Source organism: Squalius cephalus, assembly GCF_949319135.1.
Source record: "Squalius cephalus genome assembly, chromosome: 19".
Lineage (NCBI taxonomy): Eukaryota > Metazoa > Chordata > Actinopteri > Cypriniformes > Leuciscidae > Squalius > Squalius cephalus.
The window spans coordinates 15,396,178-15,411,806 of record NC_137140.1 but is presented as its reverse complement, the minus strand read 5'-3'; the positions used below and the strand labels follow the sequence as shown (position 1 = coordinate 15,411,806).

Genomic DNA, 15,629 nt, shown 5'->3' with positions numbered 1-15,629 from the left:
TGATGTGATGGACAGAGGCCAATAGGCAAATTTGGCCAGGATGCCGGGGTTACACCCCTACTCTTTTTCTGAAGGAAATCCTGGGATTTTTAATGACCAGAGAGTCAGGACCTTGGTTTAACGTCTCATCTGAAGGATGGTGCTTGTTACAGTATCACTATACTGGGGCATTAGAACCCACACAGACCACAGGTTGAGCACCCCCTACTGACCTCACTAACACCTCTTCCAGCAGCAACCTGGTTTTCCCAAGAGGTCTCCCATCCAGGTACTGACTAGGCTCAACCCTTCTTAGCTTCAGTGGGCAACCAGTCTTGGGCTACAGGGTGATATGGCTGTTGTAAAAAAAATCCTAGGAGTTGATCATGCTCCTCAAGACGACAAAGGTATTATAAATCATTTAAGTTTCAGCTTTGAACTCGGGCTGGGAGATATGGAGCAAAAAATATATCTCGATATATTTTGCTATATCTCGATATACGATATATATCTCGATATCTTTACAGGAAAAATAACCCCCCAAAATTACTGCAAAAACAAATATGCCAAATACCACAAAGTCTTTTTTTATTGAAGTGCAAATAGGTAGGCAGTTCATGTAGGAACAAAGTGTTTCTGCGACATTTAAAAAAAAAAAAAAAAATCCCTGTATACAAAAATAATAATTTAACTGTAAAATAAAGGAAGAAATAATACATATTGCACTATTTTAAATAAACCTGTATAGAAATATCATTAATAATTTTGGCAAATAAAAAAAAAAAATGCCATATATCCCCCAAAAACTGCACAACTGTAGAGTAAAACATTAATTTAAAAAAAAGTGATACAAATGCATCTAAAAATTGACATGATTGTTACAAAATCACACTGTCTGGGGCCTCTGGAGAACTCAGAACAACTGCTAGCATAAAGTTTAAGGTAAAAATAACTGCCATTAAATTACAGTATCTTACTACTATGCAATTAGATAAACTGTTCATTCATTACATCACTTTACCTCTGTCTTTATCCACCTTTATCCTCTTCTCTTCTTTTTGGCACTGTATCTATAGCAGAATAGGTAGGCTAATGCTAATTTATAATGTGTCATGTAAATTCGGCCATCCGTCACAATCAGGAAACTTTCACCGTGTCTAGACCGTCTAGACCTGGTGCGAGCTGCCAGGCCCGTTTCTACAGGGGAGCATGTTAAGTGTGGGGGGAACAAAAGCAAGGAGGCGGAGGAGGGCGGGGACGAGCACAGCACAGAGAAGGCAAACAAGCAAAGTGGCGAAATCAGAATTAAATATAAACAATATATCGATATATACGATATGTCAAAATCCATATCGAGTTTAAAAAATATCTCGATATATCGTAAATATCGAGATATCGCCCACCCCTACTTTGAACTGCTCTTTCCGTGGGTACATACGTGCAATTCTTCAAAGAAGCCTATCGAACATTACTGTTAACGTACTAATAGAAAAGAAAAGCAAAATAAATGTAACAATTTCATGCTGATCTTCATTATCTTATGTGCAGGAAAAAAACAGCTGAACTTCTGCGGAGCAGTAATGAATTAAGTAATGTGGTAAGCGCCGTGCTGGTGAGATCAGTTCGTGCCACGCTGTCCGTGTGGTGGCACTAGCAAATACATAAAACGGTATTGCCTCATTACATATCGTTCATAAAAAATATATCGATATATTGTACAAACTTGATATACCGCCCAGACCTACGTAATAGTACTATTTAAAACCCTGCTTACTGTGGACTGACGGGCCCAAGTCATCACTGGTGCACTACTGCTATTTCCAGTTATAGCAAAAATATTTTACTAAAATTAAAATAAAATAAAAAGAAACAAAAAAAGAAGTAATTATTACTTTAATTTCTGCAGTTAGATCATTGATCATTTGTAGAGTGGGCAAAGTTATTACATTTCTAACTAGATCAGTTACAATAAAAATACATTGACAATCAAGCTTGTATAGTTTTTTAGCAACTCTCTGTCATCATATATCTCCAATTCATTATATCTTCATTGGAAAGTGTGTGGTCTCCTCTCTGCCGCCATCTTGTCCATCTAACTATGTTAGGATACCTCTCCAGCACTCTTAAAGGGGACTTATTATGCCCCTTTTTACAATCTGTAATACAGTGTTTCTCAAACTTGGTCCTGTTTGATCAGGGTTGGAGCTAAACTGTGCAGGACAGTGGCCCTCCAGGACTGAGTTTGAGAAACCCTGATGTAATATAAGTATCAGGTGTCCCCAGAATGTGTCTGGTCATTTATCACATTATAATAAATTATCTGTGGGGTATTTTGAGCTGAAACTTCACATTTTTGAGTGGAAGGACGAACTTGTGGGTTTTCGGGTTTCATGAATATCTTTGGGTTTGGGATGGGTACAGTTTGTAACTAAGAAAAACTATATATGTAGTTAAAGGTTAGGGTTTGCGTGCTGCCTTCTGTGTTGTGGCTGAAATAGCGCATGAGAGCGGAAGCAGCACATATGTAATTGATTTACATTTAGCAGACGCTTATATCCAAAGCGACTTACATATTAGGACTAAAATAAGCGAGTCATCGTGAAAAGGCAAAAACAATGCAAGAAGTGCTCAAAATACAAAGTGCAGGCACTGGTCAGAGTAGCATAAGCCAGACAAGGGAGGATTAAGGGAAAAGGAAAGGTTTTTTTTTTTTTCTCAGGTCTCAGATACGGGCCGGGTTCGGGCTTCAGTTTAAAGCCCGTGCAGACCTCTACATTGGAGCACATTCCTGAACGGCTCATTTTGAGACACTGTTTCAAATTTATGGGAAAAATAAACGGAGTGGATGTATTTTTACTACAATATGGTGGTTGTGTACACACACTGACTGCAGACACATAAATATGTTAAAAAACAACATAAAAGTTAATTTTGCATAATAGGTCCCCTTTAAATAATTTAGGAGATGAGACCTATAGTCTTCTTGACCCATAGTAACCTTTATGAATCAAGAATTACCTCAATCAAGAATTCAAGAATTATTCTAGACTAGGAATAAGAGTAAAGTTCTTAGAATTTTGACTCACTTAAAGGATTAGTTCACTTTCAAAAAAAATGCTGCTGATAATTTACTCACTCCGATGTCATCCAAAATATCTATATCTTTCTTTCTTCAGTCGAAAAGAAATTAAGGTTTTTGAGGAAAACATTTGGGGATTTTTCTTCATATAATTGACTTCAATGGCAACCAATGGTTTGAAGGTTCAAATGTCCGTCTTAATGCAGATTCAAAGTCTCTACACGATCCCAGTCAAGAAATAAGGGTCTTATCTAGCGAAACGATCGGTCATTTTCTAAAAAAAAAAATATATACACTTTTTAACCACAAATGCTCGTCGTGTACCATCTCTGAGATGTGCGACGCATTGCGTCATCACTTTGGAAAGGTCACACGTCACGTCATCTAAGTTATTTGTCTGTGTACTCCGGATCAAAAAGGTAGGGAAGGGCGTAAAATTCCATCTCATTTTCTCCTCCAACTTCAAAATCGTCCGACATCTTTGTTTTAATTTATTATTATTTTTTTCGTGACCTTTCCAAGTTCCAACGTGATGACGTAATACATGGCGCATCTCAGAGATGGTACAAGATGGGCATTTGTGGTTAAAAAGTATATATATTAGTGCTGTCAAACGATTAAAATATTTAATCGCGATTAATCGCATTAATGTCATAGTTAACTCGCAATTAATCGCACATTTTTATCTATTCTAAATGTCCCTTGATTTCTTTTTGTCCCATTATTTTTTTCTCATTTTAATGCTCTTATCAACATGTTTTTTCTATTGAAAACAACATTGGCATATACTGTAGTGTTCAATTTCACACTAACATTCACACTTGGAGCAAATAATCGCGTCAGAGAATTCGCATCAGCTGTGTGCTTGGCCAGCAAGTGGTATTTCAGACTGGACGTGCTGCGATGATAGCTCAGTTAACAACGACAAAACACACAGATCACTTTGGTCTTGTCAATGGAACCATTTGGCAACTTTTTAAAAGTAAACTTTCCATTCAGAATCTTATTGGCATCCATTTCGGCGTCTCGTGCTCGCCATCCACTCAAAACGTAACGTTAGCCTACTACTCTTTGGCCGGTTCGCAAGCCCAAACAAGGTTGTACGGCGTGCCTGTTGTTTTGTTTCTGGTCTAGCTAGATCCGGTGTGTTGTAGTTTTTCTAACGTTACTAGTTGTTGCAACGGCATGTGAAAAAAACTACAAAGTTTGCTAGGCCAAAAAGAACGTTAATCTCGCGATAAAAAAATTGACGCAGTTAAAATGGGTTTGCATTAACACCGTTTAACTGGCAGCACTAATATATATATATATATATATATATATATATGTGTTTTTTTTTGTTTTTTAAATGACAGATCGTTTCGCTAGATAAGACCCTTATTTCTCGACTGGGATCGTGTAGAGACTTTGAAGCTGCATTGAGACGGACATTTGAACCTTCAAACCGTTGGTTGCCACTTAAGTCCATTATATGAAGAAAATTCCTGGAATGTGTTGGATTACATATTTTATTAAATGTTTAATTTAGTTTGCAACAGTAAAAGTTGAGTATATTGAAGTTAGCATTTTAAGGTTAGGTTAGGATAATGGTATCAAGAGTCTCCTTTCCTGCCAGACCTGAACTCTCTATTGTGTTTTAAATGAATCAGATCACTGAGATTCTCACCTTTCGGAGCCCAGACGTTGAATAGTTAGGTTGATTGACTTTCTCCTTATTGTCTTTAATGGCTCTTTGAGTCCCAGTATCACTCAGACTGATGGGATTAGCACACGAATGATTCGTCTATGCAATTTGCAATGCAATAGACTGTTATGCTGATTGAATTAGGATGGGTAACACGCTGGGGTCTGGGGCAGGTTCCTTAACCTGTATACCTAATTTGCCTGCTTTGTTCAACCTCACTGTAAATCCCTCCCCCTAAATGTATATAAATTTGCAAGGCAACTCTCTTGAGTTAGTCTTGATGATGATGATGAACTACAGACTACTTGGAAGAATAAATCTCTTCTGCTTATAAGATCCATCTCAAGTCTCCTGGTCTCTGCTTTGAAGAAAGAAAAACTTTACAACAAATGTTAATTTCTTTTTGACTGAAGAAAGAAAGACATGGATATCTTGGATGACATTGGGGTGAGTAAATTATCAGCAAAACATTTTTTGTAAGTGAACTAATCCTTTAAAGCTAATATTTGACTCTAAGCGGCTTTATACATACGACCCCAGGTCTAAACACAGTATATTGTGTCAATATAGACACTGCTAGATATAAAGTGACCTAATATGAATTAACAAACTATAACTTTACAAACAAAAACCCCAGTGGTGTCTAATACTCACAGCATAAAAACGCATTGTTTGGGCCAAAGCAGGAGGACTGGCCCCTCCATCCTCATGCAGTTGGCTCTTAATGATGAGGTCATATAGTGGGGACAAGGTGGGCGCAGTCTCAAAAACAGGGATGCCTAAAAAGATTTGTTTAAAAATTGTGAAGTAGAGCTATATTCATACAGTCTCACAGAAACACATGAGAAATTCTCATATTAACTCTTATTTTAATAAAAATTTGTGATATATCATGTGATTGACCAGTAAATATCAGAAGCATAATAACTAATAATAACTACATTAATGTAGAAGTCAATAATAGTCCATGTTTTGTTTCAAAACAACTTTTGATCAATTATACAGCTAATCATCCAGACAATATTATATTTATACCTGTAGAACTGCCCATTTTTTTTATATATAATGCAGAGAATGGCATCAAGCAATTCATCTTCAGGAAGAAACACGCTGGTAAATCTACACAGTTTGAGTTTGTTACGGAAGAAAATGATGGAGTCCTAGGAAAAAAACAAAAACAAAAAAAAAACAACAGTAATTAAATAACTATCTGACATGACTCCAAAACATCACATTATATAGATTTTCAAATATCTTGAAAGAATAAAGACTTGGATAAATACGTAACCATAAATAATTATTATAAATCAATACATTTTACAGCAGTAAAATCCTGTGTTTTAAATAACTTCTATTTAAATATTTTGCAAACAAAGCTATTATATGACTTCAAAATACTTGGGCTACTTTATGATATAAACAGTATAAACAGCTCGTGGTCAAGTATGCAGCAAAATTCTGCTATTCTCATCTGCGTTCCATGGACAAGGTTCCCACTCTTTCATGAACATCAGATTCAAGGACTTTTTAAAGCACCTTTTGTTTTATATCAAGCACAATAAATACAATAAAGATGGGTTTGTTACTGCCAACCTGGACAGTATACTGCCAACCTGGACTGTGTCTATCATTACTGCAGTAATGTTAAGGCATAAACTGACAACTAAAAACAAATTTAAGGTGCATATGACTTTTTAAATCCATTGAGGAGAGAAGGCTGGTAGAGTGAATGAGAGATGCAGTTTGCAGCATTCTTATTCCTGCTGTTAAAGGGGTGGTATAATGCCCTTTTCACAAGATGTACAAATAAATCTCTGATGTCCCCACAGAGTGTGCATGTGAAGTTTTAGCTCAAAATACCCCACAGATATTTTTATATAGCATGATAAAGTTGTCACTTTTTGAGGGTGAGCAAAAACGCCCCGTTTTTGTGTCTGTCCCTTTAAATGCAAATGAGCTGCTGCTCCCGGCACAGAGGGTGGAGCTTTAACAGCTCGTTCTTAGCAGCTTCTATTACCTAACACAGACATGCACTGAAATTTTCAAAAACGTTTAGCCTTTTATGTTTAAACTGGAGTCACAAAGATGGATAGACTCAAGAAGAAGTGACATGTAGGCAACATTTCTGAATGGTTAGTTGATGAATTTATGTAGCTTATGTGTAGTTATCTTCTAGTCATTGATTAGCATATTCTGTTTTGATGATCTATAAATCATGTTCCGGGGGTGGGGTTTATGTAAATTTTAGGGTTAGTGATGTCACTAACCCGGGAGGAATGTTGTGTAGTCCCTACCAGCTGTTTGTTGTAGTCCTTAAAAAGCAATTTCTTTAAAAGAAAATATCTCCCTTTGCTTTGAACTGAGCATCGTAACTTTGCAGATGTTGTTTATGCTCAAACAGCAACATTACACACTAACTAAAGTTCGAAAAGTGAAAATCAACCACCCTTTAACATTATTTTCACACTGGTTTTAGATTTCCTTTTTTATGAATCATTACTTGATTAAAATATTTAAATATACATGAAATTTTCTATTAAATTATATCGATAAGGTTTTTTCGATATAAAAAATTATCCACTACCTTAATTAATAGAGCAAAGATTACAACTACTATGCACTGGAATCGAACTCATGACAGCTTGATTTCTATTCTTAAAACTAGTGATCTAAAGGTATAGGATAGGAGAATATACCAAGATGTAGATCAAGGCAAATGGGACTGCAGGTTCTCTTTTTTTTATTTATCCGTTTTCTTTTTTAAATCTGTTTTCCTTTTATTTTAATAGACACCCTAATTATCTTTATTTCAATAGGCATTTTCTGCCTGTAAAAATCATCTATCTCTGATATTTTGTATATAGTTTTTTTTTTCCTTTTTATTATTATTCTTTATTTATGTTTATTTTATTAAATATTACAAATTATTTGTTAATCACCTGTAAAGGGTATCTGCAGGGTTTTTAAAAATCTAATTTAAGGCTTTTAAGACCTGCACAAATAAAATTAATACAGTATTGGGGGAGATACAGTTTTTATTGCAAGACTGATGCCAGACTGACTGGACCACGAGAGAGCTACTCTCTGAAAAAAACAAACAAAGGAAATTAACATTTGAACTCTCTCTTGCAAAATTAGCATCCCCACCCGAGACGCAATCACCTCAGTATTGTCTTAATTTACATTTCTTTCATTTCATCCCCTTTCCACATGCTGAAACCATCATGAAATCGATTCACCCAAAAATCGATATAGTTTAATGTGAACAATTATCATACAACACTATACATGTTTGGTATCATTTGAAGGTCTCATTCCCAAAGAAGTAAACCAAAAGGTAATAAAGGTTTAAAGAGGTCACAAGATGTAACATAAATCTATGGTGTCCCCAGAATGTGTCTGTGAAATTTCAGCTCAAAATACCCCCCAGATAATTTATTATAGCTTGTCAAATTTGCCCCTTTTTGGGTGTGAACAAAAACACGCCGTTTTTATGTGTCCCTTTAAAGGATTAGTTCACCTCAAAATGAAAAATTCCTGATAATTTACTCACCCCAATGCCATCCAAGATGTCCATGTCTTTCTTTCTTCAGTGGAAAAGAAATTACGTTTGAGGAAAACATTTCAGGATTTTTCTACACACAAATCAATGCAGTTTCAAAGGGCTTTGAAGTGCTTCAAAGGGCTCTGCACGATCCCAGCTGAGGAATGGGGTCTTATCTAGTGAAACGATTGGTCATTTTCTAAAAGAAAACCACAATTGTTCGTCTTATGCTGGTCTGCGACGCACCATGCATTGCGTCATCACATTGGAAAGGTCACGCGTCACGTCATCTATCGAAGTTATTTGTCTGAGTACTCCGGTTCAAAAAGGTAGGGAAGGGCTAAAAATTCCATCTCATTTTCTCTTCCAACTTCAAAATCGTCCAAAATCTTTGTTTTAATTTATTATTATTATTTTCTTTTTTTTTCGTGACTTTTCCAACGTGATCACATAATACGTGGCAAAATAGAAAAATCCTGAAATGGTTTGATAAAAAAAACTTAATTTCTTTTCCACTGAAAACCTTCCACAGAGGTTCATTTTGAGGTGAACTAATCCTTTAAATGCAAATGAGCAGCTGCTACCTGCAAAATACCACACGGATGAAGCCTGAGCGAGAGATTGCGTGCTTTTTGCATGAGAGATTGCGAACTTTTGCCTTTGTATTAGAACTGGTTACACTGTTGTCGCTTGCGCCAAACGGCGGCGCCGTGAGTGGAAACGTGCAGATTAAGGGGCGGTAATAGTATAATAAGATCCTCTTCCTAGGTCAGAAGGGGAGCGAAATCTGATCGGCTTATTTTTTGACATGCTTGCAGAAAAAGGCTTACATAAACAAAGCTACTGGGTTGTCACTTTTCACTTGTCACGTTTTCCTGGTTGGTAGATGCACCAGGGACCCGATTATAGCACTTAAAACAAGGAAAAAGTCAGATTTTCATATGTCCCCTTTAAATGCCTGTTTGAGCTGTTTTAAGTGAAAGCAACTTGCACTGACATATCTTAAAATACATAAGTGCCATTGTTTTGCCTCAAGATGCACAACAGTAATGTTTATAAAAGCTACTTAAATGTCCTAATTGAACTAATCCTGGCTTAATCTAAGCCCTGTCTGTAAAACTGGGCCAATATTTGTTGGAACCTTGATTAACCAATTTTTATGTAGCTCAATACTGTGCCAAGCATAATTGAATTTGGAATTCCCTAAAACTGAGCTAGTTAAATAGCTCCACGTTTCTCACACGTTCATCATGCAGGGCTTTCCCCCCCAATCACTCGTGCCGTTTCGTTCTGGCAGAGTATAAAGGCCAATTTTTGTAATAGCACAATGCTCCTCTAACAAAATTTAGTTCATGTTTATTTCATGTTTATTTCAAGCACTTTCAAGGACCCATGTTTGTTTTTGCACACTTTCCAGCCCTTGAATCTATTTGTCTGAAATTCAAGTACTTATAAAAAGCGTGGGAACCCTGCATGGAAGAGATTACACAAGATTACACCATGGTAGTTACACCAGAATTGTCATTGTTGTTGATTGCATTGTTGTCCTTTAATTCCCCAAAGATCTAACCCTTTGTTGTCAACTGGATGGGATCCTGTGATAAGCGGAGCAATGGGAAGCTTGTAAACCGATGTTGTGCCCTCAACAGTCACTGACACACTCACACCTAAAGTACGGGGAACTGCAGAATACAAGAGGAGAAAATAATCAATGACCTTGAAGTAAATAAACACTAGATTGACATTTAAATGAACATTCAACAATTTTGTTGATATGATTTATAAAACAAGATTTTCTCACTATTGACATCAGTGAAGTTCAGTTGGGCTCCTGTTCCCTCTTCAAAGATATCATTTGGAGAAACGTAACACTGTAGAGATACTAGATGACCGCCACTCCTCGCCGTCAACAGACCCACACTACCATGAAGTATGGTCTCCACAGTGTTGGCATTAGTGGCAATCCTATGATATAAATTGCTTGAGTAATTATAACCTTTCAAGAAAAAAAAAAAAAAAAAAAAATTCTTATGTACACTATGGTACTGAATGTCAACTGACAGGGATACAGAATCAGTGCCCAAAAATGACGCTATTTACAAACACCAATGGTGTAACTGACTGCTAGTATTTCTATTAATTTGATCAAAAGCAGGTCATAATGGCATAACAACGCTGAATAACAGATCAGATTATTTTGGATGTGATCAATGACAGGGCAGGCTTAAAAAAAAGAAAAAGAAAAAAAAGAATATATATATATATATATATATATATATATATATATATATATATATATATATATATATATATATATATATATATATATATATATATAACCTCTGTTACGACTTCTCCAAAAGCTAAAAGGAGTAAATTGGGAGTTGTACAGATGCTTTGCCTTTTAAATACAGGTATACAACCATGCTATGATCCCAACAGTTTTCATAGGATCTTAAAAACGTATTACAGAGGCGACCGAATCATTGCTAAAGACTCTCCCCCCCAGGAGTGATCCTCCCAGCTGAGAAGCATGGTGAAAGCAGCATCATGGTTTAAAGCTTCTTTGCTACATCAAAGCCTGGGCACATTGCAATCACTGAAGGTACAATAAATGTAAAACTGTATCAAGATATTCTACACGAGAATGTCAGCACAGAAGTACACAACATTGCGTTTTAGAGACGCTGAGTGATTTAACAAGAAGATGACCCAAAAAACAGTAAATCAACTAAATAACGGCTGAAAAGGAAAATATATTTTTTCTGAGTCCTGACCTTGAGCCATAAATACAGATAACCAACCCAGAAATATAGATAAGAATAAGATTCTAACAGATTTATGGGGAATGATTGTTCAAATTGGTCAAAAGTCTTACAAGCAGCTACAGAAAACATTTGGTGGAGGTCTTGCTGCTAAAGTTACTAAATTCAAGGGTTCACTTACATTCTCCACTACTTTTTGCATGATCACTCAATGTTCTCAATAAATTTCTCACATTTTTTGAGTAATCAATGCAGAAATCCAGATATTTTCAAAGGGTTCACAAACTTGTGACTGACACTGTATTGATGTTATGCATAATAGCTTCTAATGGTTCAAAAACAAAGCAGCTATGCTTATCTGTTGGCAAGGTTTCTACAAGCTATTTCATAGCTATGTCATTTCTCAAGACACAAGTAAAAATGTGGGCTTATTCTGAGAACAATTTGCAACTGGCCACTGTCTCTAGCACCTATTAGCACCATTTCTGTAAAAAAAATGAATAATAACCATATTCATGTCCCATGGTATTAACAGAGTACTGCAAGTTACTTTAAAGAATAATATAATAATAATAATAATAATAATAATAATAATATCACAATATAGTATTACAATTTTACCATATCCAAAAATGTCCATTGTACGTTTTTGCTAGTGTACGATACTGGGGAAACAGTTTTCTTGACAAATAGGAAAAGAAAAAGTGCCTGAACATATGCATCATCTTGGTGAGGTCTAACTCCAGGGACTGAAGCGCCAAATACATCTTTGTCTTTAGTTTGCTGTGGAATAAAATAAGAAAAAAGTATTAAAATGCAAATAGAAACAGGAATTGCAAGTGTTTAATGATCTAAATTTTTAAAAAAAAGAGAGAACACACTTGTCTCCAGGGAGCTTATACAGGTTAACCAGACCCTTCAGGTGTTTGGAAAACTCATCAAAATTTTTGTCTCTGTAAAAATAAAGGTTAATGTTATGGTAAATACATTTACTGCTTTGTGTGCTTGTACAGTGACAATGTTACAGTTGTTGTAACTTGTATAAAATAACTTGTTGAATTCTTGACTGGCTCATAGGTGACTTTATGATGGCAAGTTGTATAAATGTAGGTCCCGTTTTTTTCTGTCTCATTACAGTTGCACATTCTTTCTGGACACTTTCAAAATAACAGCAGCTTGGTTTGTTTCTATGCAAAATATTTATTCAGTGACATAAGACATTTCTATCTTTACATTTATTCATTTAGCAGATGCTTTTATCCAAAGCGACTTACAAATGAGAACAATAGAAGCAGTGAAACTAACAATAGGACAACAATATGCAAGCGCTATGACCCTTCCCAGTTTAATCTAACGCAGTACATGTACTTTTTTTTTGTTTGTTTTTTTAAGATAATAGATATAGAATAGAAGATAAAGTGTTATTAATGGATCAGGTGTAGCCGAAAAAGATGCGTCTTCAGGCGTTCTTGAAAATGGCCACAGACTCGGCAGCTCTGGTTGAGTTAGGCAGATCATTCCACCAGCATGGAACAGACCAGGAAAAGGTCAGAGAAAGAAATTTTGTGCCTCTTTGAGATTGCACTGTTGACTCAATAACTACAACTGTTAACTGACAATAAACTCTTTATTGTTCCATCACGTTCAACATAGCCGCTCTTCCTCTTATAGGATGACAGACTGAACTCACAAAAAAAAAAATAACGTGCTAACCCATAAAGGGCGCTCTTCGCATGTGCGCAGAAAAAGAAAACATAACTTAATTTCCCTTTTTTTCTTTAGAAACATAAGCATTTGTTATTATTATAACAGGATAACAGGTTAACTTAAGTGCTTCAGTTTAAATGACTAGACATTGACAAAACATAAGCAAATAATTGTCAAATCCATTCAGTGCTTAAGATAGCAAACACCTGTGCTGAGAGCTTTCAGAAGGCCAAGTGCAGATGCACCCTTTTTTGTCAAGCAGTTAGCTAGCTGCTCTTTAGTGTCTGACGACAAGAACTGCTGAATAGTTCCAGAGAGTATAAGTTCCTTCATACTGCTGATTTCCAGGTGCAGTTTTTTTTACAGATTACAGATTTTGTAGATTTGAGAGCATCGAGAAGGGAATGATTGTCTATTACACACACAATAGGCACATTGATGCATGAGCAGCCACCAGTGATAATCTCAGAGTATAGTGTAGCGAGGAAAACTGCACTGTCAACTCCATCTGCAAGTGCCAAAGCCTCTCCTGCTAAGGTACTCCATACAACTCTCCTGATCTGTTTTGACTGCCAAGATATAGGTGAAAATTTTCCATTTTCCCCCATAAGCATGATGAAATGTCCACCCTGCGTGCCACCGTCCTGAAGATTTCCCATTGAGGAATCACTGTACACCACCAATTTAACAGAACAATTTACAATTTATCAGTTTTCTGATAAGTTTATTTGCACAATGCAGGGTCTGAACAGTAGCATGCTTTGTGTTAGATGCCAACATGGATATGTCATATTATGTCAGGTCGGCTTTGCCTGGCAACCCACAATATTTGTCCAATCTTTGATTTTAGCATATCCATCTCAACGTCTGTCAATGACGCTTCACGTTGTGTTGCTCTGATGGGGTCCACTGGGATGGGTTGCAGATTTTTTATATGTTCCTTGTTGTACTTGTATTTCATCCTCCTCAGAATGTACTTCTATTCCAATGTAGCTGAAACTGTCATGTTCTTCTCGTCCGACTTGAAAGGCAGCTTTCAATTGAGGAATGATATTTATGGAGAATGCATCTGTACCACCCCAAATAAAGTCATCCACATGTGACGCAAGAATCCCCATCACCTTGCAGGAATCATCCACCCAGTAAAATACTGCCGGATCTACCTTTGACACAGTAGCTCCCAATTGTTGCATGGTGTCTTTCACTCTGTTATACCAGAATAAAGAAACATCTGTTAGGCCATAAACACATTTTTTCAACTTCCATATGGTTCCTTTGTTCTGCACTTCTTGTGGAGGGTGAATGTAAATATCTCTGGTTAACTCTTTACCTTGTAAAAAGGCTGCTTTAAATGTCCATGGAGTGCATAACTGCCATTTATTTTGACATATGACTGCCATGATCATTTTCTCTGAGACATGTAGGTGAGTCTTTGGGAAGGTCTTGAGTGTTCATTTCTTCAAAGCCTCTCGCCACTAGTCTAGCCTTACGTACAACTCCAGCAGTTGTTTCTTTAAGTGTGCACACCCACCTCGTGGAGATGCACTTCTGGCCTTCATCTTTCACTTCTTCAAAGACGTTATTTCTTTTCCAGGTGCTAAGCTCTGTATTTTTTGCAGGCATGAAGAGATCATCATGTACTATCAATATATCATCTTCATTGTAGTCAGTGCTCAACTTAGCATGTTCGGATGGAATCACCTGAACATTGTCCATTTGTCCTAGGTTGACTGATGCAGTTGTGCCTTCAATTTCCTCAGGCTCAGTGTACTGCAAATTATACCAGTTTTTGTGCTTGCCGTTTTCCTTTCCTGCTCGGCAGAGGATTTTTCCAGTATGTATTTGTCCACTTTGATTATCTGTGTATTTAACTATTTGATCTTTTTTTAGTCTTAGACCTTCACAGTTAGTGGATGAGCAGGTTTGTGGCATGTGGGATTGATCAAGACTATCCTCTCCAGGTAGCACTGATGCAGAAGGTTCACTGACATCTTCAGCATTAAGAGGTTCATAATTTTCTGGTGTCATTTCCTCATTTTCACTTTCAGTCACTGAGATCTGCTGCTGGTGTTATTGTGGGATTTTCATCTGTTTTCATTTGTTCTCTTTCTGTCTCCTCCATTTTTGTTTGTGGGTCATCCACCTTTCTTAGTCTGGACTGATGCACTCGAACATAGGTTCCACCATGCCTGACAAATACAACCACACTATTTTGGCCTATGACCACACCTGGACCTTTCCACTCATTACAATCTACTCGCTTAAAATACACTTTGTCCCCCGTTTCATATCTGTCATCAACGGGCCGCAGTTGCTTACGAAGGGCTCTTCTAATTCTCTCTGAGCATTCAGCTTCTGTGAATGCTGTTCTCATTTCATGTAGTGTGGTGATTTGTTTAGCTATCCAACTACTCATACTTGATTCCCAAGCTGGAGGCTTATCGGTGAGGACTGAGGGAAGATTTGGGTTCTGCCCAAACACTAACTGGTAGGGACTATAACCATGCACATTGTGCATTGAGTTCTTTGCCATTAGTGCCCAATCTAGGGCTGTTTTCCAGTCACAGTTGTTATCCCTCTTCATGTCCAAATTGTCTGTGTAGTTTCAATAGGACTGTCTCCTATTCTTTTGTTGTCATTTTTTCTGTCACAGCAAGAATTTCATTTTCATTTTGTGTCTTGTTCTCACTTGTCTCCTTTTCATCTGGATGACAGTCTTCTATCAAATTCACACAGTAATGTCCTGAAGATGTTAATTAAAGTTTAACAGGTTGTTTAAACATTGTTGCTTTGTCATGTGCAATGTCCAGAACTGCACTCGCTCTTTTCCATGAAGTCTTGCTTAAAAGCATTGGTATTTCTGCAGGAACA

General features: G+C 36.7%; 1 protein-coding gene across 2 annotated transcripts in view; it reads right to left on the bottom strand.

The window, feature by feature from the left end:
* med1 (mediator complex subunit 1) overlaps nt 1–15,629 on the bottom strand; it is a 272,844-nt gene that overhangs the window by 79,466 nt on the left and 177,749 nt on the right. For both annotated transcript variants that reach the window (XM_079852042.1, XM_079852041.1), the window contains exons 7-12: nt 11,933–12,004; nt 11,760–11,834; nt 10,088–10,251; nt 9,857–9,968; nt 5,778–5,902; nt 5,397–5,521 (exon numbers count right to left, since the gene is read on the bottom strand). In XM_079852042.1, the coding sequence (XP_079708168.1) occupies nt 5,397–5,521; nt 5,778–5,902; nt 9,857–9,968; nt 10,088–10,251; nt 11,760–11,834; nt 11,933–12,004 (673 nt within the window). The remainder of the gene's footprint in view (nt 1–5,396; nt 5,522–5,777; nt 5,903–9,856; nt 9,969–10,087; nt 10,252–11,759; nt 11,835–11,932; nt 12,005–15,629) is intronic.